Genomic DNA, 26,355 nt, shown 5'->3' on the forward strand with positions numbered 1-26,355 from the left:
TTACTACTCTCTTAAAATGTATTGAGCTAGAAGATATCCATGAAGAAAAAAAGCAGAACCCTATATATGTTCATAAGTATTTTTTTTGTATATTTGTATGATAAGAAAAACACGGATAAAGGATACATGCCTAATTGATTTCATTGATTCCTTGAGGTAGAAGGGAAAGGTAAATGGAGAGAGAGGATTATTATTGACTCTTTTTATATCTTAGTGTTGTCCGGTTTGAACAAGACAATCTAGCAAAGTTTAAAAAATAGTAATCTATGCATTGGAAGGTGCAATAAACAATAAAGCTAAACTTGGAGTTTTATTTTTTCTTCTTTGATTTATTTTTTTAGATTTTCTTTATGGTGCTTACATTTTTAAAAGAATAAAATAATGAATATATCCAAATTAAATAACATCAAATTAAAATAATAAATTTTAGTTGCTTCAAAAAATGGGAACTCAGATTGAATGGCATGAAATCTCTACAGATTAATATATTCTGTTGACTTTGATGGTTGTTGAATATATAAATGGCAATATCAATTGAAAGGATAATCCTTTAGCAAGAAAATTCCCCAAAAAGTATAAATTAGCTTTTCCACATACTTAGAATTTCTATTACAAAACTACAGTTTATTAAAACAGTATACCAAGAATAAGTAGTCAATCAATGAGACAAATGGAGATTCTAGTAACATGCCTAAGTCTATGTAGAATTTATTATAACAGAGATAATTCAAACAAGTTTTTTAAAAACAATATGGATGATTTTGGGGAAATCAGCTATCCATTAGGAAAAAAAGCTGGATTTGAATTTTAATATCTTTTATTAACAATGAATTCCAGATAGATCAATATTTTAAATAAAATCATGAAATGGCAACAAACAAACAAAAGTCAAACAACACATGTGGGTCTAAAATTCAAAACAAAAATTAAAACAATGGGTGAAAATCAGGAGGACCTTTTTAAGAATGCCATAAATAATAACTATATAACAATTTGATTTTATATACACTTTAAAGTCTTATTCATTATAGAGTAAAAAAATTAAAAACTAGCATATGAAAATGTTCATAACACATATAAAAGGTGAATATTCTTAATATGATAAAGATTACCAAATCAGATATAGTGGCCAAAGGATATAAATACAATTAGTAAAGAAGAAATACAAATATATTTAATCTCTAGTTATAAAAATGCAAATAAGTATAACAAGGTATCAGTTTTTCCTCTTCAGATTGCTAAGTATGTAATAACATTTGGAGTTGTTGAGGAAATACAGAAATGGGCATTCTTTCACTTATGGTAGGAGTATAAACTGGCACAACATTTCTGAAGAACATGACAAATTATGAAAATTTTAAATGTATATGCTTTTTGATATAGGAATTTTATTCTAGGAATTTATCTTGAAGAAATAATCAGACAAAGTATAGACGAAGATGTTCACCTCAGTGTTGTTTATAATAGTGAGAAATGAAGCAATCTGAACATCTCTAATTAGGGGACTGATTTTTTTTTTAATGTCATACAACATATAATAGAAATCTGTACAACAATTGTAAAGAATGATGCAGAACTCTATTTATTAACTTAGAAAGATATATATGAGATCCCTTGTAACTACTTGTTTGTAGTTACAAACAAGTTTATGAAATAGCATGCTCAGTATGAACCTACTCTCAACTAAGTAAGTGTCCATTTCATTCTTTTGTTAACTAAAACTGCTCAGTTTTGTTATGGCTGGAAGGGAGCTCCAGCAATAGAAGCACACATTAGTGTTAAATAAGATCAAACCACATTTTGGTCCTAGCAATGCAAACACTTTTAATTCCCGAATCTTACCTATGTCAGTTGCTCGAGCTGGCAGAGGCCTCCGCCACTGTGTGACAAATTTGTATGCATCCAGCCTAATTTCAATGATATTGTTTAACAAAGCCAAAAGAGGGGCCAGAGGAAAAGCCGCAACAAAGATGGTGGTAAAACCAAACTGTAAAACTGTAAAGGGAGAACATAAGAGAATTAGTAATGTAAACAAGATCATTTATCGAATGTCTTCTTTGCGCCATATTAGGTGCTTTGCTTAAGTTGCCCTTCGACATCCCTACAAGGTAAATATACTTATCGCATTTTACGGTTGAGAAAATGATAGCTCCTATGTGTTAAGTAATTTTGCTTAAGGGTAGAAAACTAGAAAATGTTAAAACCTACATTCAAGCTCAGATCTCAATACACTGAAAGTCTATGTTCTCTCCACCTCTATGCTACACAGCATGAAGGAGAAGTAGAGACAAAAGGAGTCAAAAAGGAGGCCTTGAATAAAAATGCTGAGCTCTGGAAGAGACCCAAGAGACCTAACCTTCTCCTCTCTTTTTATGGATGAGAAAACTGAAGGCAAGAGAACAAGCAAATGTCAAGATTTTAAAAATCACACAGTGATTTTTTTAATACTTAGAATGGGAATCCTTATTTTCTTAATATAAATATGTTTCTCAAAGAAGCCAAGGCTCAGACTAGGTCTGTGCAAAGGTATATTGTGAAAAAGAATTATAGCTTTATTTGGGTGGGACAGTATATTTCTTTACATAAGAATGAGTTCAGCTTTATTTTGTTCTTTTAAAATATTGCTCAAAAGCTAGGTGATTCATTACGAGAAAAATCTCTACTGAGGTTAAATGTTACGGCTGACAGAGGACAAAATGTGTGAGCCTTCCAAGGGCACCGCTTTCATCTCTTCTCTAGTTCTGCTGAGATAAAGGTGCAGATGTGTTTTAAGATGCTTGGAGTTGGAAAGGAGAGAGAGGCTTTTCTTTCTTGAGCCAAAGCCTGAGTGAAATAGAAAAACAGAATCAGGAAGTCCTCAGAAGGTTCTTCCTTACCCATTTCTAAGTATTCATCCATCAGTCCATGAATATTCATGGGCTGCAGATTCCAATCATTTTCCCACTGAGGTATAGATGCATCTTGGATTCCCCGCTTGATTTTATGTCTTGACCACCAGTTCTGGATCAACCTACAACACAGAGCAGACGAAGGGCTCTTGTTTAACCATTTAGTGAACAATTTATAGTGTATTAAGAAAAGAGAAAACACCAACTACCCTGGGATTACACTAGGCATTCTTAGGAATTGAATACATTTGTGTATGGTCTCATCTTTTAAGTTTAGCATGGGAGAATAGGCCTCAGTCTTCTAGAACTCAACTACACCCTATTAGCACCTACATATTTATCTAGAAATTAATCCCCCCATATACCTAGATGCTTCCTGATATTGCTTAGGTGAACATGTTTCTATGATTCCTCCTTATACCCACCTACATAAATACTTAAACTCCTATGTTGCCTGTTATGATTGCATCTGAGCCCTTTGTTGCTCATAACCCACAATCTTCTGGGCTGTGCTCTCTGAACATGAGTAAAACCATGTTTCACATTAAATAACTGAGCCTTAGATAGGGTTTTAAGACATGTAGGTTCTAGTCCCCATCCTGCAATGCATCAGCTGTATGACTTTTAACAAGTCACTTCACAAAAGGTTTGAGCATTTAGTGATTACATTCTGCTACTATAGTGAACAATAATTTATAGGCAATGGTTCTGTGTTGAGTCTAGCTCAGTAGTCTTGAAATTTTCTGACTCAGAAACATCCTGGTATGCATACACTGTAGATTTCTGAGTAATAAATTATTTTAAGTGTTAAATGAAATTACCTATAGAATGAAGTAAATTTCAGAGGACTCAGTGACTAATACGCACTCTGAGTTTTAATTAATCATGGACCTAGGAACTCAGTGAGAATTGGAAGAACAACCACATATGGACCAGAATGTCAAGCAGTGCTTCACTGTTGAGTCTCACGGAGGCTGCCATTGGGGCCCCATGGAAATGAAAAAGGGGCTGGAGGTTGAGACTGAGGCAGGTGTGCACCTTTCTTTTTTATTAATTTCAGTTCTGCTTAAGATTTTACTTGAAGAAAGAGAATTAAGGTTTAAAAGTTTGAAAATCATTGCTTTAGTGACTGGCCCACACCTGCTAGATTTTCTTCAGCAATGCCCTTGCCCAGCTATTGGGAAAATACCAACGGGATGTCCCTTGCTATTGTACACTTGGGATTTGATATGCACGATCCAGGCTGACCACTGGACAAGGCCATGGTGAAAATGTGCTGTCCAAAGTGTATGGTATGTATAAAAGTCCACAGATAATAACTATAAAAATCATTCTTAATACTGTACTGACCACTACACAGTCTTGATGGTGTTTATGAAGTATTCACAGCATGTCAGATCCTGTACTAGGTACTTAACATCTAATTTCCTCAGGTATTTTCAAATTATGTTCCCCAAACCCTAGGTTTCAAAGAGGTAAGCCAAGGATAGGAAGGGATATCAAGAACAGACTAGGTTCTCCAATCTTTTATCCCTTATTCTCTCTTCATTTAGAAGATATTTATTTTAATCTGTTATGAACATTGAGGATCTGTATAAAAATCTCTTCACAGAAAGGTTCTGTCATTTATTGATGAAGGTTTAATGAGCATTGAGTCATCTCAATCTTTACAAGTCTTTTAATTTACAAATTAAAAAAAAGTCTCAGAGAGGTCAAGAAAATTATAAGCATCTTTTAGCAAACGGTAGAGAAGGAATTTGAACTGGGTTTCGGTAACTTCATAGTCCATGATCTAAGACTGCCTGTAATTTAACACAATACTTTATGGCAGATTTCAGGGTTAATATCACCTCTCTAACCCTAAGGTCTACGCTTAGGAATGTCTGATACCATTTGTGGGCCAACAGGATAAAGAATCATGATATAATTTAATAATTAAGACTAAGCTATTTATATCATCAATCAAGTAACCTGTTCTTCCCCCACAGCCAGGAAATTCTTCAAAATAGTCAAGTCTTTAACCTTGCTTAGGCCTCAAAGTTTCCACGCCACATTGTTTTAAACACACGATATTTCACTGTATTCTGAAGGGTAACAATATATTTTAATAGATGTAAAAGTGGGCATTCAGCATTCTTCCATGTCAGCATTTCAAAGACAGTTAAAACTCATCTAAAGGGACAAAATATAGCGCTATTGATTTGATGTTATCACAATCAATTCTGTTCTAATGATTTTGTGTGTGTGTGTGTATTTGTGCGTGTGTAACAAAGAGCACAAAACCTTGCCCATCCATGATTTTATCTTTGTTTTATTTTTTGAGGGTATGTGTACGTGCAGAAATGGAGTCTCTCTTCATTAAACAACAACAACCTTGGTCTTTTGATGGCCAAAAGAAACCAGAAAGTTATTGTTATCCTCAAAAACCTATACTATCAATAATGTTTGAAGAGTAGAAACAAGTCTTAATATGTTGAGCAGAGTACTAGTTACTCTACATCTATTATTTCCTTTAGTCTTTACAACTATTCTTGCGGTTGATATAGTGGTTGATTCCCTCATAGGAATGTGAAAACTGAGGCTCAGAAAGTCTTATCAACATACTTACTTGTCACACATTTAATGAAAAGCAGAACAGGAACTGAACCATCATCTCTCTGATGGCTAAGTCTAAATTTTTAAGAACTATTCACACCACCTCTATCTTTCTTCTTAATAATTATATAAGGCAAGCTTAAAAATAAAGTGCTCACGGGTATCCCAGTTCCATAAAGTTGTTCCATATTTGCTTCAAAAACATGATAACTCCCATCTGGAGGCAGAGGTCTATCAAACAGCCACTAGGGTGACACTGAAACAGGATGACAAGAACAGTAATGATCTTTCTCTTCTTGGTTGGCTTAGACATCTCCACCTTCAAATTGTAAAGCACATTCTAACCAGGTCACATTATCTCAATGAATACAGAACACAGAAACAAGAAAGCAATGGCATGGATGAGGACACTTGGTATGGGAGTTTTCAGGATTTACTAATAAAAATTGTAATAGCAATAACAACAAATCTCACTTTTAATGAGCATTTATTATCTGCTAAGTTCTGTGTTAGTACGAACACCTTTAATGAATGCTCTGGAATACTATGTATTCCACACATATCATACATAATATACATATTATATATACATACACATACATATGTGTATGTGTATATATATATATATATATATATATATATATATATATATATATATATATTCAGGAAATAGAAAAACATTTAATTCTATGGCAAAATGGTTATAATATATTTTTTTAAATAATTTTCTCAGAATATTTTAAATTTGTGGAAAATTTGCAAATATAGTATAGCGTCCATATACCCCTCACCCAATTCCCTCCATCGCCCCTTACATTACCAATGTATATTTGTCAAAGCTAAGAAACAACATTGCTATTAACTAAACTCTAGACTTTATTTATTTAGAGTTCACCAGTTTTTCGATTTATAACTTCTTTCTGCTCTAGAACCCAACCCAAGATGATCTGAGGTTAACAGTTACATTAACCTTCATCACTTGATTTAGTGTTTTCCAGGTGTTTCTACCACAAAGTTACTCATTTTTCCCTTTCCCTAGTCTTTTCTTTAGAAGTAAGTCACTAAGTCTAGGCTACTCTCAAGATGGGGGCAGGTGTTAAGCTCTCCCTCCTGGAGAGGGAGTACCTACATATATCATAACATATTTTTAAGTAATAACAGCATGCCACAAAATAGTTTGCCAGCACAATCCCAATTTTGCTTTCTCTTTGCTTCTCTGTTTTTTTTAAGATGTTCAGTATAAGTTATCATCAGAAACCTCCACAAAGAAAAATGTGATTACAATGAAAATTATAATCAATGTGTTTTACTTGAAAACTTTGCACTGTAGAAGATATTTTGGTAGGAAAGCGTGGGTCTCTTTCTTTGGAAATGGGTTCATGTCCTGATCATAAAGATGATAGACTCTATACCTTTGATCCACAGTTTCTATTTCTGTCAAATCAGTACCAGTGGGACTTCAAAGGGAACAAATAATTAGGACACGAAGAGCCTGCTTTTCCAGTTCCAGCCCAGTAATTTAAAACTCCCTAATCTGAGCCAGAGAGAAGGTTTTCCAGTGGTAATTTTTATTGTGTGGAGAAGTCTCAGTTCTCCCATCCAAATTGATGAATTTTGGCCCCCTGAACTCTGCCATATATATATATACGATAAATGGGTCTGAGGCAGAATAATTAGTAAGCTGCAGAGGCAGATCACAGGTCATAGCTGTAAGGTGAAACTCATAATTTTTGCAGAGTATCTCAAAGAAGCATATTAACTTGGCCAAGGTCATACAATGCTGACTGGTAGTGTGGAAATAAAAGCCTTGGTCTCCTGCACCCTAATCCACTGCTTTTTTTTCCATAATGCTAAGGATGAATTCTATTTACCAAATGTGTTTGTTTGTTGCCTTGAAGGGCTGGTTTAGCAAAGCATATTATTATGTGGGAAAGGAAAAAGAAGACCACTATAGAACCATGTGGTTGAATCACTCTTCACATGGTAGGCCAAAGTGGGGAGGCTGAGTGACAGGCCATTTATAATTTTGTTGAAATTGAGCCTTGATGACTTTGTGATTTACAGGGCAGTGAAAGGGATCCAACAGTTTTGGTGGGTCAGCTCCCCTCATCTAATGATTCCCTTGAGCTAAATCTAGTCCTCCATACTCTAAAATTCATTTGGTAGAAAAGAGCCTATACTTAGAATAAAAAGCATGAGTGAGCATGTAGGAGACCCAGACTTTCATTGCCATTGCACCACTCAAAATCATATGACCATGGACAACCCAAAGCTCAGTGCCCTCACATATTTTTCTCATTTGCTCCTCATAAGAACATGGTAAGATGGGTGTTGGTATCTCCATTGTGTAGATGATAAAATTTAGTAGCAAACTGGACTATCAGACTCCAATATCCATGTTCCTTTCACTTCATCCAATTTTGTATGTTAATTCCAAATCCAATTACATTTGCGAGCCAGCAATCATTCAGGAATCTCTTATGAAAATCAATTTCCATTATGTTCTCAGTTGGGCCTATCTGCTATCCCAATGGTGTCTAAAAAGCACACTGTTGAGAGCACAGACTGACTCTGAAGCTAGGCTGCCTGGGTCAAATTGGTATCAATTTGATAATTTCATAAATTTACAAGTATGTTCCTATCATTATATGCAAATTATATAACTTCCCTAAGCTTCTATTTTCTCATCTGTAAAATGAGTGTAATAATAGAATTTTTGTGAGGATTAAATGTATTAATATATGTAGAAAACTTAGAAACAACTGCTAAAACGTGCTGGCATATGGTAAGCACTCATTACATATTAGCTATTATTAACATTTTATATAGATTTACAAAACATTTTTGTGAGATATTGTACAGCATGGTATGAGGAAAGTCCAGTATAGCTGTTCATAAATATTCTAAATTGTAGTACAGTACTTTTTTCTCCTTTTATAACAATTACCATTATTCGTGCCAAGGATTTTACATGCATAATCGAATTTAATCCACCCATCACCAGTACTACTGAAATAGCTTTTCATATCACAGTTTTACAAAAGAAAAAACTGAGACTTAGAGATATTTAAGATCATGCATTTGGGTAGGACGGAATTAGAATGTAGATTCAAAATACAAAATATTTGTTATATATCATGGTTATGTTCTTTTCTTTAAGACTATTAACATCATGAAAGAAAGGAAAGAGACTTTTTCATTTGGACACCCCATATTACCCAGCAGAGGCCTAGAAGAGAGTACATGTCAATAAACGCTTGTTGTATGATTGAATTCAGAGGGTCAGTTCTTATCTTCCATTATGTATACTGTTTATATCTACACTTCAAGGATTTCTAGGGCCTATCACAAACCCATATTTTCATTTCACTGATTTTTTTTTAATCAAAATCAATAATCTTTTGTTGAAAAATATGGCCACTATCTGTCACATATATTGTGGAAGATATCTAGGATGGTTATTAAACATTTTTCCTGACACCAGTATTGTCGTTATTTCCTTGGGATTTTCAAAGAATCAGGACTTTCAATAATTGCATAATTAAGAGTAAGAATATCCAAATCAACAAAATTATTTGTGGTAGCAGTCCCTACAATGGCATCAATATGCAGATATACTTGCCTGTAACCACTCTGTTCCCCAAACTACCCTTGTTAACTCCAGTTGGACACTCCAGGAAAAAAGTAAGCATCGATTCCCAAATTGGGTAGATGAAAAGCCTTTTAGCAGATTTAGTACTTCTGGGCTACAAAGGAAAACTACAAGTTCGATTTGAAGGCTTCCCAGAAACCTGGGATTTTGAAAGACCTTAGTCTGTCTCTGGCCAGTAAAATAATACCCGGGTAGCTACAGAGACAGAGCACAGATAAATATCAACTACAATTCACAGAGTGCCTTACACAGGCCAGGGGTTGTGCTAATTATGTTATGAAAATTATCTCAGCTATCATCAATTTTGCAACCAGGATTACTACTGCCAGTTTACAGATGGGGATGCAAATATGCAGAGAGTTTAAATTAAGGGCAACAAATTAATAAGTAGCAAGGTTAACATTTGAGGCCAGTTTTCTATAATAGAAAGCATACGTTCTTACAAAGTTTTAGGTTTTCTCCATGTATTCTCTTTAGCCTAGCTAAAATTCCCTATATCTACCTGTTTCTCTCTCTTCCCACCTCCCTTCTTTCCAGTCATTGGCCCGAATCCATGCACATCCCCACACCCACCCTTACAAGGTTACTTACTTCCTCTAGTCTCCACCGGTTAAAAAGTTTATTGTAATTTCCTGGGTGGCCTACAAATCTGTAAAAAGCCATTTTAATTCATTAGTATTTATGTGGGGTTGACTGAAGAACCTCTACTAATGTATCACAACAAGTCCATGTGTGGGTAGATATAAATGTTCATCGGTGCAACCTGTCCCCAGACTGTTGACTTAGGGCATGCTTACACATCAAAGTACCTGACTTAAAAAGAGAAAAGTGTCATGTAAATTCAATAACAATGGGTTGGGAAAGTACAGACAAACCAACCGAATGATATTTTTCATTTTCATGGGTAGTTTTAATGTCTGTTGACTTAGTTAAAGAATATTAATATAATGGGCTGAATTATTTAGCTTAAAATATTTCTAGCTTCAGTATGTTTCCATGACACTGGCTGGACTGTTAAGCATATGGCAAACCAGAACCAGTAGTTTAATTTTTCATATTTTGCAACAAAGACAGAAAATAAAAAATCTTTTTAACACAAGAAGTTTCCACATTAAGGAATCATACTATAACCTAAGGTTACACAAAAAATTATTTTCTCATCTAACAAAACCATTACTGATGATTGGATAGTCATAATTCAAACCAAGTATGGCACATAGGTTTTATTTTTTTTATGTCAACTTTAATTGGAAACGCACCAGAAGGTACGTGTACTGAGAAGTCTTTTGATTAAAAACGCATATGAAGACTGATTAGCACCATTTTCCAAGGCAAGGGATAAAAAAGTGCCACCTTTGTTAACAAATTGGCAATGGAACTGTAGACCTTTTTTATCATTCTGCAAAGATAATGTGTATAAAGTTGACTTACCTCCCCAAAAAGAAAGCAATATAGAAGATAGAACTATTTAAATTGACAAACTGGAAGAGGAACATCTTTAGGGCAAAGCTGTTTTCCCATTCAGATTCTGTTCGAGGAAATTCTAAAAGAAACACAGGGTATGTTTACATAGATGAAGTGAATGACAAGAAATGTGGAGGTGGAATCAGAAACCTCTTGTTTCAGTTCAGGTTCAGTCATTTACTAGTTCTGCGAGGCACTCAAAGGCTCTGTGTTCTAGTATCTGCATCTGTAAAATGTGTATAGTAACATCCACTCTACAGAGTCGATAAAAGGATCCAATGGGATAATCTTCCCTACAGCTACAAAAATGTGATGCCTGTTATTAAAGTAAACTACTTGGGAGGGAAAAAACCAAAGAACTGAAAAGGCAGGGAAAAAAGCACTCCAATGCAGGAAGAACGAAGTTTGCTGATTTCTAGTAAGGAGATTTTGTGACTACATACATTGCCTCTCTATAGTCATGGGATGTAGTCCAATATTCTATGCCACCTCTTTCCTTTTTATTGACAGTTATATAACTGAAGTTGAAATTAAAAACATTAAAGTACATAAAGCAACTACAGACTGGTATGCTCATATGTTATTCTCTTACTAAGGAGTGAAGAAAAATGGACGTACCTAAATTAGTGAGAAGGTAAGCAATTTTTTCATAGGCCTGTAATAAGAAAGAATACAGTTACTATTACTTTTTTCTTTAGAAAAGCTGTTATTTACAATATTCCAAGAAACATCTAAAGTGTATTCTACAAAGTGGCTACATTTTTAATCAAGGAGAAACATGTTTTAAAACTATGTAGAGGTTTACATATACACACAAAATGCAGGTAATATAAATATGCTGTAAATATGTGTATATATACAGTCATATTTGCTTTCTGTAATAACAAAGTCTTTTTTGGTAGCTATTTTTATTTCCATGTAATAAATCAAGAAAATGAGGCTGAAAAAAACCCCCCAAAATCCTTTAACTAGTCGATGACTGACCATACATGCTTTTTGACTACACTGGAAGGCTAAGAGGAAGCTTGACTTCTTTACTATTGATAAAGTATTTTCTAAACTACGACAAAGACAGTGTGCAAATTTGCATTCTTAAATAACAAATTGATTTGGCGTTTTTTAAAACAAAATTCATAAGTCAAATCTGTTTGATCTATAAGCAAGGCACATGCACAATAGATAATAACATTTTTCATCTTCTGCCACCTTTCTCTGCTCGACATGCTCTGCCCTTCACTCATGCAGACTCAAGGAAAAAAAAAATTACAATATTCCAAGTAAATATAGTTGGGAAAACTATATTTACTACAGAGAGAAGGGTGACATGTGTTTGTGGGTATATGTGCACGCATGCAAATATTACTACATAACCTATAAATCTAAAAATTATTCTTTAGATTATAAATTCCAATAACCTTGCCTGTTGGCAAGCAATATTAAAAGGTAGGTATCGGGTCACTTTAGCAACTGCCTATTTTTTCATTGGAACAATTATAATTATTGTCTTGGTCATAATTCAAATCTACCTCTTCTTAAGATCCTGAGACAGAAAGATTATATTGAATACAATAGTCTTATTCTATCTCTAGTGTAGATTTTTATTTTAACTATACCCACAAGTAAATTTTAGGACAAAATTAGCTTGAATTCATGAGCACAAAGTTATCTTGATTTAAAATGTTTTCTTTATCAAGTAAGATGGATACAGAAGGGTTTACAAAAGGTGTAAGATAGGCTTGCCAATCAGCAAATAGTACTTGAGTAGTACTGTGCTTCTAGCACTGAATCCCTTCTGGGGATTGAAAGAAAATTTTATTTAAATAACTGCCATTTAGAGTATTTGGCTAGTGCCAAGCAATGCTTTACATACATATACATATTACAACAATTTCATCCAATAGGTATGTATAAATGATTCCCATTTTACAGAAGAGGAAACTAAGGTTTAGCATGCCAGGTACCTTGTCTGAGATAACATTATTAAGGAAGTAGCAAAGTCGAGATTTGCAATCATGGCTCTCTTATACATCTATGCTATGCCTTGTTATATAAACCATTTCAGATTTTTGTCTTAATACTTACTACATAAAACCTGTCTGCAAGTTTGGGTGGTGATTATACCCCAGGGGTTAAAATAACTTTTAGAGAAATGTTAGAAATCACAGAGATGCCATGGCACCTCTGGAAATATTGCTCTTGGAAAGCATTCTGGGGGTACTTGAGAACCTGCATCATCTAAGCCCTAATGCTAGGCACCACCAGGATGATGAGTCACAAAATCTGTCCATGCATTGACTCGTCAACCACAAAGTGCAGGAAGAACCATAGCATATATATCCAGCTGCATGGTGTAGGACAGCAATCACTTTGACAGCACAAGTTTTGCATATGCGTGTGTGTGTGTGTGTGTGTGTGTGTGTGCGTGCGCGCGCGCGTGCGCACGCATGCGCCTGTTTGTGTCTGAAGTGAAATGGACATGTATTTTGAGAAGAAGAGAATAAGGGGTTCAGGGTCAACTGTTCTGGTCACTATATAGTAGAGTGTATAGAGATATTATACTCTACTTTCATGGAACTTAAATTCCAGTGGGCAGAGACAATAACAAAAACATATGTAACTGGTCAAGAGACGAACAGTACTACAAGGAAAAATAAAGCAGGCTGTGTGGATAGAGAGAGGTATTGGGCAGAGTATTGTTTTACAGAGTGGTCAGGGAAGCCTCTTCAAGAGGCTGGCATTTGAGTAGAGAGCTGCATGAAGTGAGGGAGGGAACCAAGCAGAGATCTGGGCTAAGTACCTTGAGACGCAGTACAGGCAAATGCTCTGAGACTGACATGCGCTTGCAGTGTTTCAAGAAGGGCAAGGAAGTTGGAGGACAGGAGTGGAGGCGGTAAAGAAGCAAAGTAAGAAGAAATGAGTCACAGAGATCTCAGAGTAAAACAATATTTCAGGGCCTGGGAGGCCATAGTAAAAATTTTAGAAATCATTTTGAGCTACAATCATTACCTTACCACTAATGCTTTGTTTCGGGGTGTTATGTGGAAATCAGTTGGGGAAAAATAAGAAAGGCAAAGGCAGGAAAAGGGCAAGGCTGTTGTGAGGGGCGCATTAAGGAGTTCTACGCTTGTTTTAGTGCTCTTTGCTTCAGAGTTGGAGCCTCACAACCTAACCTTCACTGTAAAAATGAGCTCCAAATAGACTTCTGCAAAATCGAAAAGAGACTGCTCTTTTTCAGTAATCAACCTTTCTGAATTTCTAGAAACTGTGGATATAGACGCGAATAAACTAAATAAATAAAAGCCAGCCTTCTTATTAAATGAGTTATTTGGGATTACTTCCTTTCTAGGTTAAGATGTATGGCCCAACCCTTTGACCCACCTTATTCCATAATAACCTATTCGTACTGTAATTAGTAACCAGTGGTAACCAGGTATGAAGGAGAGTTAGGTACATTTTGAGGTCTTCAGAGATCAGGCCTATAAAGAAACATAGGAATCTATGTTTTGGACTCCAGAGGTGGAAACAGATCAATAATGTGAAAGAGTCTGGAACCAGCATAGACTACTGACATTAGTCAAATGTATTTAGGGCTTTTGTTGTTGTTGTTGTTGTTATAATGTACTCATTACATGGTACATGGATTTTAAAATGACAGAAGAAATACCAAAAAGAGTTCATTCTCTTATGGACAATGTTGAAATGGTTTAATTGGATTAATCCCAGATATTTCAAAGTACAAAGGTACTTCTGCTGTGATATTTTTATTTTTTCTTAAAACTACACATAAATCATGAGACCAGACAACTGTAACCTATTCATAAATTAATTAAGGTTTTATTGTCAAGCTATAGGAGTATAATTTTGGAATAACTGTATATTTTAAATTTTTATTAAAATCTTCTTGAAAATATTTCCTGATATGATGGTAACATATGTATGATAATAACCATGCTACCTTTAAGTAGCATTACTATTTCAGGGCATCAAAATAAAAAATGAGAAGGATGAGATTAGTAAAAGAAGAACTGGTTTCACATTCTGGCTTTGCAGAATTTTAGTTATATACTTGGTACAAGATATTAGAAACGATAAGAGTTTTAAATGTTGTTAAATTACTTGGAATTTATATTGGGAAATGTGGTTTCTGATATCGGCTATGTATCAAAATTACCTTAGATCCCTTAAATGAGTGATTTCCTAATGCTATTTTAGGGACTGACTGGACCAGAATCGCTTGTATATTTTTTAAATGTATTTTTAAAAATACAGATTGCCTGGCTCCACAAAGGAGACTCTGAATAGGACTTGGGTTTTTTGATTATTTTAGTCCATATTTTCCCCTCAAATCAAATATTTACTTAGAGATACCACAATCCACCTGTTCTGAAAGCTTAAAAAAATGTAAATTCTTTATTATCTTGAATGAAAACAGGTACTGCAAACTTGAAAGATATTAGTATATAATCTCAAGAATAAAAGTAATTTTGAGAACATGAAGTATTAAAAATGCTAGAATATTAGAATACAATAGTCAAAAATTATTCAAATCATATATTCTCAATGTCTTTTAGGCATTAGGCAAAGACCTGAAGATACAAAAATGAAGAAGCTAGAAAGCTATAGCCCTTGTCTATAAGGAACTTACACTCTAACAGTAGGAGAAAAGGCATGTCCCAAGCACTATAACAGAAAAATATTCACAAGAGAGATTACTGAATTCTACCATGAGAATCTGATAAGAAGGGAGAATAGGCATGTCCAAGTACCTTGTGAGAAGAATAAATGCAAAGAAGAAATTATTCAATTTTATATATGGGATTGAGAAAAACTTTATGAAAAGTAATCCTTAAATGGGATTTTTAAAGATGAAGAGCTATTTTTCAAGGAAACAAAAGAAAAAAATGGCAGATGGAAGAAACACTGAACTAAGAGACAGGGTTGTGAAGCAGAAGAATGCCATAGCAAGCAGAAGTGGTTTTGTGGCTGTGTAGCATATGAAAGAGAGGAAGCATGACACCACTTTAGACAAAAAGAGAATAAAAAGCTGGCTTTAAATAACAGAGGGCCTCCCATGCCATCCTAATACATTCAGACTTTTTATCAGAGGCAATGGGAAACTGTGAAGCAGTTTCAGGTACAAAATAAATTGATCATATTTGCAATTTAGAGAGATCCTTCCAACAGTAATATGAAAGGGAAATGGAAAGAGTTGAAAAACAGAAACGAGATGACTAACCAGTTAGAAGGCTGCTGTACCAGTCCAAGCTAGAAATGACAAGTAATTGAAAAGACAGTAGAAATGGCAAGTAGAGGTGAGGATGGTGAGCAGGGAATGGATAAGAGAGAGATGTTACAGAAGCAAAATTCACGAGTCTCTGAGATGATGAAAAATATAAAAGAAATGTGTGAAGAATGACTTAAGGTTTCTGGATGTGTACATTAAACAGTAAAGGTTCCTTATTTAAAAAATTGTTTGACTGATTTAAACTATTTTGCCATGCCATGTCATAATTTCATGCATATAGATTATAGCTGTAAAGCATATTAGATTAATAGAATATTTTGACAGGTCAAGACCCTCATTTGGGGAATATAGTAGCACAGGGATCACAAACTTGAGCTATTAAAAAACAAAAAGTACATTTTATTAGCTGTATATTTAGCGTTGGTTCAAAAATACCAAAAATACCAAAAAAGTATCATTTGGTTTTCTAGATAAGTCTTTTAGGTGGTATATATTTTTAAGAGAGTCTGGCATTTTTTATATTTGTGGTTTTAATCTATACTCATTTAAGTCCTTAAAATAATCATGTGTGTTCAGATGAATCAGAAGTACTATTTAGTAATCTGTGAAGTGCCTTAACATCCTTAGTAGAGCAGCATTATTAAACTCAGAAGGGCATTATTGTTTTACACTGATTAAATTTGAGGACTATAACATTCTTTTTACATTTGTTGATTTGTACTTCACACACATCCTTTATGCTAAGTCCATTTTAAAATCTTCTCCTGAGTCGGTTGCAAGGGCATAGGAAAAGTATTCATAGTCTATTCCACTTGCAATAATTCCTTAATCTTCATGCCAAAATATCTAACAAGTAGAAATAAATATTTAGAAAATTAAAGTCAGTCCTATCTTCTCCCAGCAACTGTGGATGATTATTATTTTATAACACCAAGAAATTGCATGGGCTCTTGTCTTTAATTAAGTAAAGCTAGTGGGATTTGGGGGATCTCAGAAGATTATTTTTATGATGAAAATAATACTATCCTCACCTCAATATGGAGGTCTTTTTTCTACAAGTAGTGATACACTCCATCTTGTTCAGCCTTTGCTATCTGTAAAATGCAGTACTTTGGAAGAAAGAATATATTAAGCCTCATCATACCTATAAACTTAGAACAAGTTGTATGTGAGCCTTAGGAGAGAGAGGACTGTATTTATGAGGGTCAATTGTGATTCTAGGGTCTGGGGTAACAGAGGTTGGGGACTAGTGGTGGAGCAGAGTCAGAGTTTAAGGAACTGGTGATTAAGAAGCAACTGGAATAACATGAAACTGGAGTCTGGTACACCAATGGAAACCTCAGCCAAATTTCAATTTTTGCAATATCAGTGATAATAGAAACAACCTTTCTATAAGGAAAATGTTTGAAAATGTTTTTTTAAATGCAGATCCGATCGTGACAAGGTCTTTGTTTTAACTGAACAGAACCTGGGTTAGGAACTAAGGACTGAAAACTGGATCTGGAAGTTCTGTCCTCAGAGCTGCCATGCTTGCCCTCCCAAACAAATATTAATTAACCACATTTGGCTTCTTTATTTTCTTTGTCTGTGAAATATTTTCCATCTTCAAAAATATTAGGCTAGTTCATTAATTCACTTAGGATGTTTTGAAGATCAGTAGGACTTTGGAACAAATTGCCAAATAAACACAGGAACACAGGGTACTCTTTCTTTTGAAGGCAATAATAATTGATGGGCGGGTGGGGAATAAATAGACATGAAACCATTAACACTGATTACCTCCAATGAGTACAATTAGTTTATGGTAGGAAGGGAGGTGAGTGGCATTTTGGGTTGAGACAAGTAACTTTTCTTAATATTTTTAACGTTTTTATACTGTTAATAATGTTATCAATTTTATAATTTAAAGCTAAGAAAGATAAAATAATAGACTTTAAAAGGGAGAAAATAAAATTAAGACATTAAAAGGAACAGGTGAGGCTACTGAAAATTAGCACAGTGGGTATGATTTCTGCATGAACAAATTAAACATTTCAAATTTTCTTATATTTTAGATGTATTTGGTAAAAGACAAGATTACTTATACGTATATCTCTCTTTCCATGAACAATGCCAAGTATTTAAAAATTCATGAGTAAGTAAGAGACAACATTTAAAGAAAAAAGTGTGAAAAATTATAAATAAAAGCAGATGTGGACTAAAGAATTTAGAAAGACGAAAGAAAAGATCATTTGCATTTCTACATCATGGTCTGAAGGGAAATAAATAGACAAACTCTATTATTTAAAGATGAGAAAAAAGGGAAAAATAAAAAAAGTTGGTATTTTGCAAGAAAGGAAACAGGAGTATAAATAGACTTATAAAGAGAAATAAAAATTGAAATACTGAAGAGAAGCAATCAGGAAGAAAGTTAACATTCATTGAACATCTTCTGTGCACTAGAAACAGATCTCATTTAATCTTTTAATTCCTCTATGTATTTGTTTTATTACTCTCATTTGAAAGATCAAGAAATTAAAGTTCAAAGATGTCACATGGGATGTCACAAAGGATCACATAGGTCAAGTAGCCAATCTCTGCTTTGTCTGTGTCCAGTGTCCACTGCTTTTTATTAGGACACAATGTTGAGGAACTGACAATGCAAACTGATGAAAGCTCGGGCATCACTCAGGGGGCAAGCGAGAGGGGGAGGGCAGAAATGAGAACAGAGGAGCAATGGTGTGTGTGTGTGTGTGTGTGTGTGTGTGTGTGCGCGCGCGCGCGCGCGCGCACGCGTGCATGCACACACATGTGCAAGTGTTGCAATGTTGCTAGCTACTGATAAATCTTTTCTTTCTTGGTGAAAGATAAAATTTAAAAAGCAGCCCAAAGTTGCTCCCTAGGTGGCTGTGGTTTTATGGGTGACTCATATATAAAGTATATTCTACTTCTAATTTGTTCCAAGTTTTCATAATGGTAGAATGCTTTAGAAGTAAAATTTTTTTCTGATTATAAATAAAAACTTATATATAGGAATACATATTCAAATAAACAGAAAAAGTTATATGAAATCAAGAATTAGTCCACTACTGAGAGATAACCACTGTTAATATTTATTGTCATTCCTTATAGTTTCAAAATGCGGATTTGTTCCAAAGGGAAACAAGTGAAATAAAAACCCTTCTACATTAATCTTGGACTGCCATCATTGATGATTTCTTTAAAATAGAATATTAGCAATTAATATCAAATATTTATTCTTTACTAGTTTTACGTGAAATATGATTATTGAAAATTTAGAAAATGCAAAATATATGTTTAACATTAAACAATGTTCAAAGAAAATAAAAATCACCTATACTTTTTAGAGGTAACTCCTGATAACATTTTGATGTACACTTGCATTTTTTATATATGTAGCTATAGTGATTTTTAGTTTGATTTTTGATACTATAGTTGCCAGATATATTTTTAATATCAGGTTTATGTTTGCTCAAGAAGTGCTACATCTTTGCCTAAATTCTGAATTAATTAACATAATGGGAAATTATCTTTTATTTAGAATTGTAAAAAAATTGTCTTTAATACAATGCCTTAGATGAGATAGTATTATTAGTTTGTAAAGGTTACTTTTCAATTTCTTTCATGGTTGATAATCTATTTGGGATATCTTTTACATTTAGCAGTTTTGACCATTTAATTCTTCCCCAGAATTTTTTTTTCTTTAGAGTTTAAAATTTTATCAGCCTAGTAATTACATAGTTCTATATTCTAATATTTTAATGTCTTTTACATCTATAAATATATCAGATAAAGTGATTTGTGGCTAATCATCCATCAAGTACCCACACTGATGGCTCCCCATTGCCCACAGGGGTTGAAGAAGAGATGATATACAAATTTATTACATGCTACTTCAGATCGCCACAGCTATAAGCACTGCTCTACTTTTCTAATCTCATTTTCTTCAGTCTTCCATAAATGTATGTTTCATAGACACTCCTTACTGTTTCCTTAGGACAAACTACATGTACTTCCGTGTTTCAGTACATCTGTGGGTTGAATTTCTTTTAATGACAATCCATTTTCTGCTTTTGGTTCATCAGAGTAAGTACTCTCTCCTTCTCCCTTTGAAACTTCTGATCCACTGTCACAACCCCACCACCTTTCAGGTGCAGTTGATGGCTTCTGTCTCATCTTACTCAGGGCCTTTTGTGCTTTAAGTGTGATACGGTCTTCATTGTGCCTTCAGTCCTATTCCTCCACTAGACAATAAGAGTCTGGATAACAGTACTACAACCAGTCATTTTTATGTCAACCAACCTACTAAGGATAAGAAATAGGGTCAATTTAAGATCAGGCTGGCTGACTGCTAGAGTTACCTAGAAATAAACACACCAACTACTTAGCATCCTTTTCCTCAGATAATGGGGCCAACCACAACAACTTCTGTCTACTGGAAAATTGTCATAATATGTACTTTTGTTAGAAACAAGATCTTTCACTATTGACCAAGAGAGTATTATCATAAACACACAAAAAAAATCTACACTGTCTATACTATGAATAGTTCCTCTTTCAATGTGGCGACTTTATGCAATGTGCAACATATACTGCCTTACCTATACTATTAAATCAGCCTCTCAGTTCTAGTATTGTATTTTTTCAGTATTTATTGTTCACTTTAATCTATGAGCCAAAGGAATAAATTAAAATTTTGTATGGCTTGTTTGGAGATGTTTTAAACAATATTCTCCTTCTAAAAATTAAAATGAACTGCATTATTTGTGTATTGCTCATCTGTCTACATGAATTATCTCATGACACAAATATACTAGCACTAACATTTACTATATATGTGACTTCGGGTATGTTATCTACTCTTTCCAAACCTCAGTTTCCTCATTTACATAATAGGGAGAATACTGGCCTTATGGTATCATTGGAAGAAAGATATTATCCTAAATACGCTAATCAGTATTTTCAGAGAACACAGAACCCCATCTACAGACCTTGCTGAAGAGATAGGCCTCAGCCTAATGTTGCCCTCTCAGCCGTAGGCATTCGGTTCACAAATCAAACAGTATAAGTGATGTTGGACCTATCAGATGCTTTTTCTGAGATATTAGCACATTAAAACACTGGAAGACCTAAGTTAAATAAAATGCAGAAACCTGACCAGCATGGTCACATAGTTAGAATCAAAGCAGATGACAAAACAGCAATGCTACAGCACACTGGACTGTGAGAGAAAGACAGGTCATGTTTATGCAAATAGTTATCAGGAATGACGGAACTGAGTAGACATGCAAACAGAAGCACTGATAACAGAAGAGAAAGAGAGAGAACGAGAGAGAGAGAAGAAAGAAAGAAAGAGAGAGAGAGGAAGAAAGAAAAAAAAGAAAGGAAAGAAAAGGAGGAAAGAAAAAAGAGAGGAAAAGATGGAGGGTAGGAGGGAAGAAAGAAAGGAAAGGTAAGGAAAGGAAGGGAGGGGAGGGGAACGGAAGAGAACCGAAGGGAATGGAAAGGAAGGAAAATGCTTAGACCCAGAGAAAGAAAAATGCAGTAGCTGCTATTTTTCACATGAGGCTTTAGAGATAAGAAGCCTTCATTTTCAAACAGATTTTCCTTTATCTTTCCAATAAGTTCTCTGAGTTTGAGTTTATTGGAGTAGTTTTCTAGTCCAGACAATCCCTTATTTGAATGAAAGGAATATAGTACCATTATCAGCACACACTAGACATTTAGGAATAGAAGTTATCACTAATCAATATGATAAGTTCAAAGGGAAAGGAAAACAATATAACCCTAAAGAAATTCATCATCTAAACCACACAGAATATTTTCTGCTGAACTGAATTGCCTTTGCTAGACATGTGGCTTGGTCTTATTTTGGCTTCCTGCAAATAGAATCCAAGTATAAAGGAAACATAGTCTGCTTCCCTTTTGTACCTGTTGAAAGACTGTAAACACTTACAAGATTCAGTGCCATAATGATTACAAAATTGATACAGACAGCGGCAGCAGATGTTGCGAACTGCCAATGTTGTTTGATGAAATTCCACTTGAAAGATGCAAACTGTTCCATGACAACCAGGCGATATACCACAACTGCAAAGACTGCAGTAATCACCAAAGAAATCTACAGTATGGAAAACCAAAAGAGACATCCATGTTTTTCATCATTAATGAAACAAACAAAACCAGAGATCCAACGCACTGCCCCTAAGAGCTAAAGGAGTTTACTTTCCCAAGAAAGAATACATAAATTTATCTTCTTCCATTAAGAAACTAAGTTACATAAATCTTATACTATGTAAAGTTATCACATTAAAATTCTGTTCAAATTTCCACTTTCAAATGGAATGCCTGGTTTTAAAACAGGAGATCTAATTCATCGGGGCAATTCAATTTCCATTTTATGTTTGATGATCTTTGTTTCTCCCAAAGACACACACCAACTCCCTTTGTAATTACTCCATGACCTGCTGTGAGTTTTATTTTGTTTAATAGTACGTGTTGCAAGATATTGAACAGGATGCGATTTCTTGCATCCTCAGTGTCACAAAATGAGCTGATATCCTAGAATTTCCTTCTAATCCTTGAATCCCACAATATTCTGATATTACTGGTTATACTTTACCATGAAGAATATTCCTGAGATAGAAACAAGAAGACGACTGACTTTGTCTGAGGAAGGCTGATGTGGCTCAGGTTTTCCACTGATGGGATTCACCCTCTCCATCTTGTAATACTTTGCTTCAAACTGTGGACGAAGTGTTTCCTACAAGAGAAACTAAAGTTATTGAAATATCAAAGTAAAATATTTTTAAAAATCATCTTAATAGTTGATACAAAATTCCTGGATTTTGGCCTACTTTTATATTAAGTCTTGGCAAACAAGAAACTTTAAAAAGTTAAGATGCAAATTCCTTTTCGAATAAACCCTAAACTATATTCTAATTAGCACAATTTCCCACTAATGTAATCTAAGGAAACATCATAGAGATCCTTTGAAAAAGTTACATTGCTTCCTCCTTGATTTCTCTTATCTTAAAAAAAAAAATCTTGTTAGTAAAAACACATCAAGGGAAAATCTAATGATGTTTAGCTGCTTCCAACTTGGACATTAGGGCAGTGAATAATTTTCTGCACCATTTGCCATCCTAGTTTCTTTCCCTTCTGGTTTCCTAACATCTTACCTCCTCTTCTTCCCATTCAATAAGGTCCCAAGTATAGGTCAGTGTACTTCTTCTCCTTTTCCAAAACTCCAGGAAGACTGTGGCTATAAATAATAATAATATTTTTATAATTCTTTACCCAACCGTATCACATTCTTCATTATTGCTTTTTTTCCTTTGGATCGATGTGTTTTCACTATATTGTTAAATTACTGAAATTAATTAAATTTATAGTAAATTCATACTATTGGCATTTTATTTTCCCTCACGCTTTTCTCCCTGTCTCTGTATACTGCTGTCAGTGTGTACTCTTAGAGGGGAGTAATTTTTTTCATTGGATTACATAAGCATGACCCATCAAAGTATTGCTATGAGAAAAGGTCACTATTAGTGAGCTAAATATTTATTATTCCTTTTGACTCATACTTGCTTATTCAAAGTTATCTAAAAGACCTAAATGAAGCCTTCTCCAGAAATGACAATAAAGGTCAGATGTTTTTTCTCCAGGACTCAGAGAGGGATGGAATCGAGGAGAGAGAAGAAAAAAGCAAGGCTATCATGATGGTAGGAGAAAAACAGAGAGCCAAGAAGATACTCTTGGATGCATATTCTAGGTAGACTTAGCATGGATTAACAGAGACTCAGTGGGAAAAGTAAAGAAATGCCTAAACCATGATCCAAATTTTCTGTGTAAAGAGTTTTGAGAGATTGTTGTCTTTCTGGTAAGTGGGCTTCACCTTACAACATTCAAGAGTTTGGGGACATAACTAAAAGCTCATATGTGCATTTAAAAAAATCCACGATATTCATCCATCCAACTCCCTATCCATTGTGGCAAAACAAAACAAAACAAACAAACAAACAAACAAAATCAACAACAGCAAAATAGAGTTGGTGTTGTTAAGAGAGCAATCTAAAATGGAGCCAGAAGGCTTCCAGGAAGCTGAGCTTATACACTTCCTCCATGTGAAACTGAACTTTTAAACTGGGCTCTAACAAATGGCTTCATCCTGATACAGTTCCTGGAAGTTGCTCTGCATCTCTGAAATCTCTACTAAAAATTTTCCCTTAGCAAAGACATGAGCAATTAATCATGTATAGCACAGTGTAAGTCTGCTTTCCAGTGCCAGTCATAGCTCTTTCAAAGTAATATAGGCAATTCTTTTGAAAGCGTCCCCCACCCCCACCTCCACTTTTCTGTCTTTTTCTGCCTCTTTCTCTCCTGCTCTGAAGATAGTTGGGTTTATACCCAAATCTGTGTCCTCAACTGCAATTCCTAAAAAAATACCACCAATTAAAACTTCTATTTGCCTGACAATTCTTGTTCAACTTTCTACCTCACTGGACCATAATAACCTGGGATGATTTCCAGTTAAACTGGCCAACTTGGGGCTCTTTTGAAATACCCAAGTTAATCTATCTACAGAATCAATTAGCAAAAGGCTACAAAACTAAGCAACTTGAAAGAGAAGTGAGATCCAAAATGACTCTCCTCCTCCTTGGGCACCTCTGCAGATTTGAATAAGGTATGTATAAGAATCCACTGCACCCTACTGTCTTCCTGGTGGCTCCAGATCATTGCACTAAGTCTTCTTGGATCCGAATCTCTCATCCTAGTTGAGGTTCAGGCTCTATTTGGGTGTTCTTTGTTGCTGACTTTTTGTCTACGGGACTTAAAATGTCTCTCTGGTTGAGTAATTAACTCTTTTGAAAAATGTGAAGTTCACTTTCTAAGGAAATGGCTGCTCAACAGCCACCTTCTAGAATTCCTCCTGCATTCATATACAAAAACTATAAGTTTTCATCTTGTAACTTTCTACCTCACTGAACCCTAATTATCTGGGATGATTTCCAATTAAACTGGCCAACTTGGGGCTCTTTTGAAATCCCCAAGTTAATCTATCTACAGAATCAATTAGCAAAAGGCTATAAAACTAAGCAGCTTGAAAGAGAAGCATATATATTTTTTTAATTGGTATTTTGGGGCCTCCAAACACATAAGTGATTCAAAATTGCTTTCCTCCAAAACACAAATTCTAAATCAACCAAAGAAAATGCTGAGTTGTCTGAGACTTACTAGGCTTGAGAGAACGTCTAAACATTCTTCTGATGTCTCATTATCTGTACCTCTGCTTCTTTGCTGCCTGCCTGTTCCCCCTCTTTACAATATGTGGATGACTTCTTCCTCTGTTCACTCTCTGAGGAAGAGTCCCTGGAACATAGCCTCCATCTCCCACGACAACTAAAAAAATGACAATAAAATATCTAAAGATAAACTTCAGTGCTGTAAAATTCAAGTTAAATATCTGGGACATTTAGTTACTGATAAAGGTCTCCATTGGATTCCAGGAGGATCTAGGGTATTTTAACAATTCCTAATACCAGGACTAAAAGGCAAGTCGGAGGATTCCTAGGTTCGGCCAGATATGATACTGTAGAACTTTTTGCTCTGCCTCAACATTTATACTCTCTTCTCAAGGCTGACCAGATAGAGACCCTCATATGGACAGAGGAATCTCAGAAAGCCTTCAGTGAAATAAAAGGCAGTCTTGATGATCTGCCTCCTTTAAGACATTCTAATCACCAATTGCCCGTTTTTCCTTTTTGTCCATGAAAGGGAGGGAAATGTCTTAGGTGTCTTGACCCAATGACATGGAAGCCAACTTATCCATTGGATACTTCTTCAGTCAACAGTTAGATCTGCTGGCCAAAGGTCTCCCTCTCTATGTGAGAGCTACTGTGACCACCATCGATTTACTGCAACACACAGAAGAAATAATAATGGACTCCACTGACTCTTATAAAAATTTCTTCAAAAAATATTTTTATTAAAATATAGCTAACATACAATGTTATATTAGTTTCAGGTGTACACCATGGTTATTCAACATTTATATACCTAAAGAAGTGATCACCATGATAACTCTAGTAACCACTGGACACCATACAACATTACTACAATATTATTGACTATATTCTTATGCTGTACATTACATCCCATGACTTATTTATTTTGTAGATGGAAATTTGAACCTCTTACTCCCCTTCGCCTTCTCCCCTCCACCACAAATTTTTCAATTACAATTGACATGCAGGCCACTGACTCATTATGTGCCTCATTTAGTAAAAGTGTTACTTAACTCTCATTTTAGTCAGCATCTCTCTGCTAGCAGACTAACTAACCTCTTATAAAGTTCTTTTATTGTCTTCATCTAACATGACTATTGCTCAGTGTAATACTCTGAATCCTGCTGCTCTCCTCCTCTGTGCTCTGACAAAAACCCTTGTGACTGCCGGCCATTAACAGACCAACTACTAGCTCCCCAAGTTAATTCACAGAAAACACCTCTT

General features: G+C 34.8%; 1 protein-coding gene across 1 annotated transcript in view; it reads right to left on the reverse strand.

Annotated features, from left to right (window-relative positions):
- ANO3 (anoctamin 3) overlaps positions 1 to 26,355 on the reverse strand; it is a 361,383-nt gene that overhangs the window by 7,695 nt on the left and 327,333 nt on the right. The window contains 9 exon segments of the mRNA XM_023532087.1: positions 1,843 to 1,995; positions 2,877 to 3,010; positions 5,642 to 5,739; positions 9,727 to 9,784; positions 10,567 to 10,678; positions 11,218 to 11,254; positions 21,801 to 21,965; positions 22,467 to 22,607; positions 23,026 to 23,108. Coding sequence (XP_023387855.1) covers positions 1,843 to 1,995; positions 2,877 to 3,010; positions 5,642 to 5,739; positions 9,727 to 9,784; positions 10,567 to 10,678; positions 11,218 to 11,254; positions 21,801 to 21,965; positions 22,467 to 22,607; positions 23,026 to 23,108 — 981 coding nt within the window.

This window comes from Pteropus vampyrus, unplaced genomic scaffold (assembly GCF_000151845.1).
Source record: "Pteropus vampyrus isolate Shadow unplaced genomic scaffold, Pvam_2.0 Scaffold76, whole genome shotgun sequence".
Lineage (NCBI taxonomy): Eukaryota > Metazoa > Chordata > Mammalia > Chiroptera > Pteropodidae > Pteropus > Pteropus vampyrus.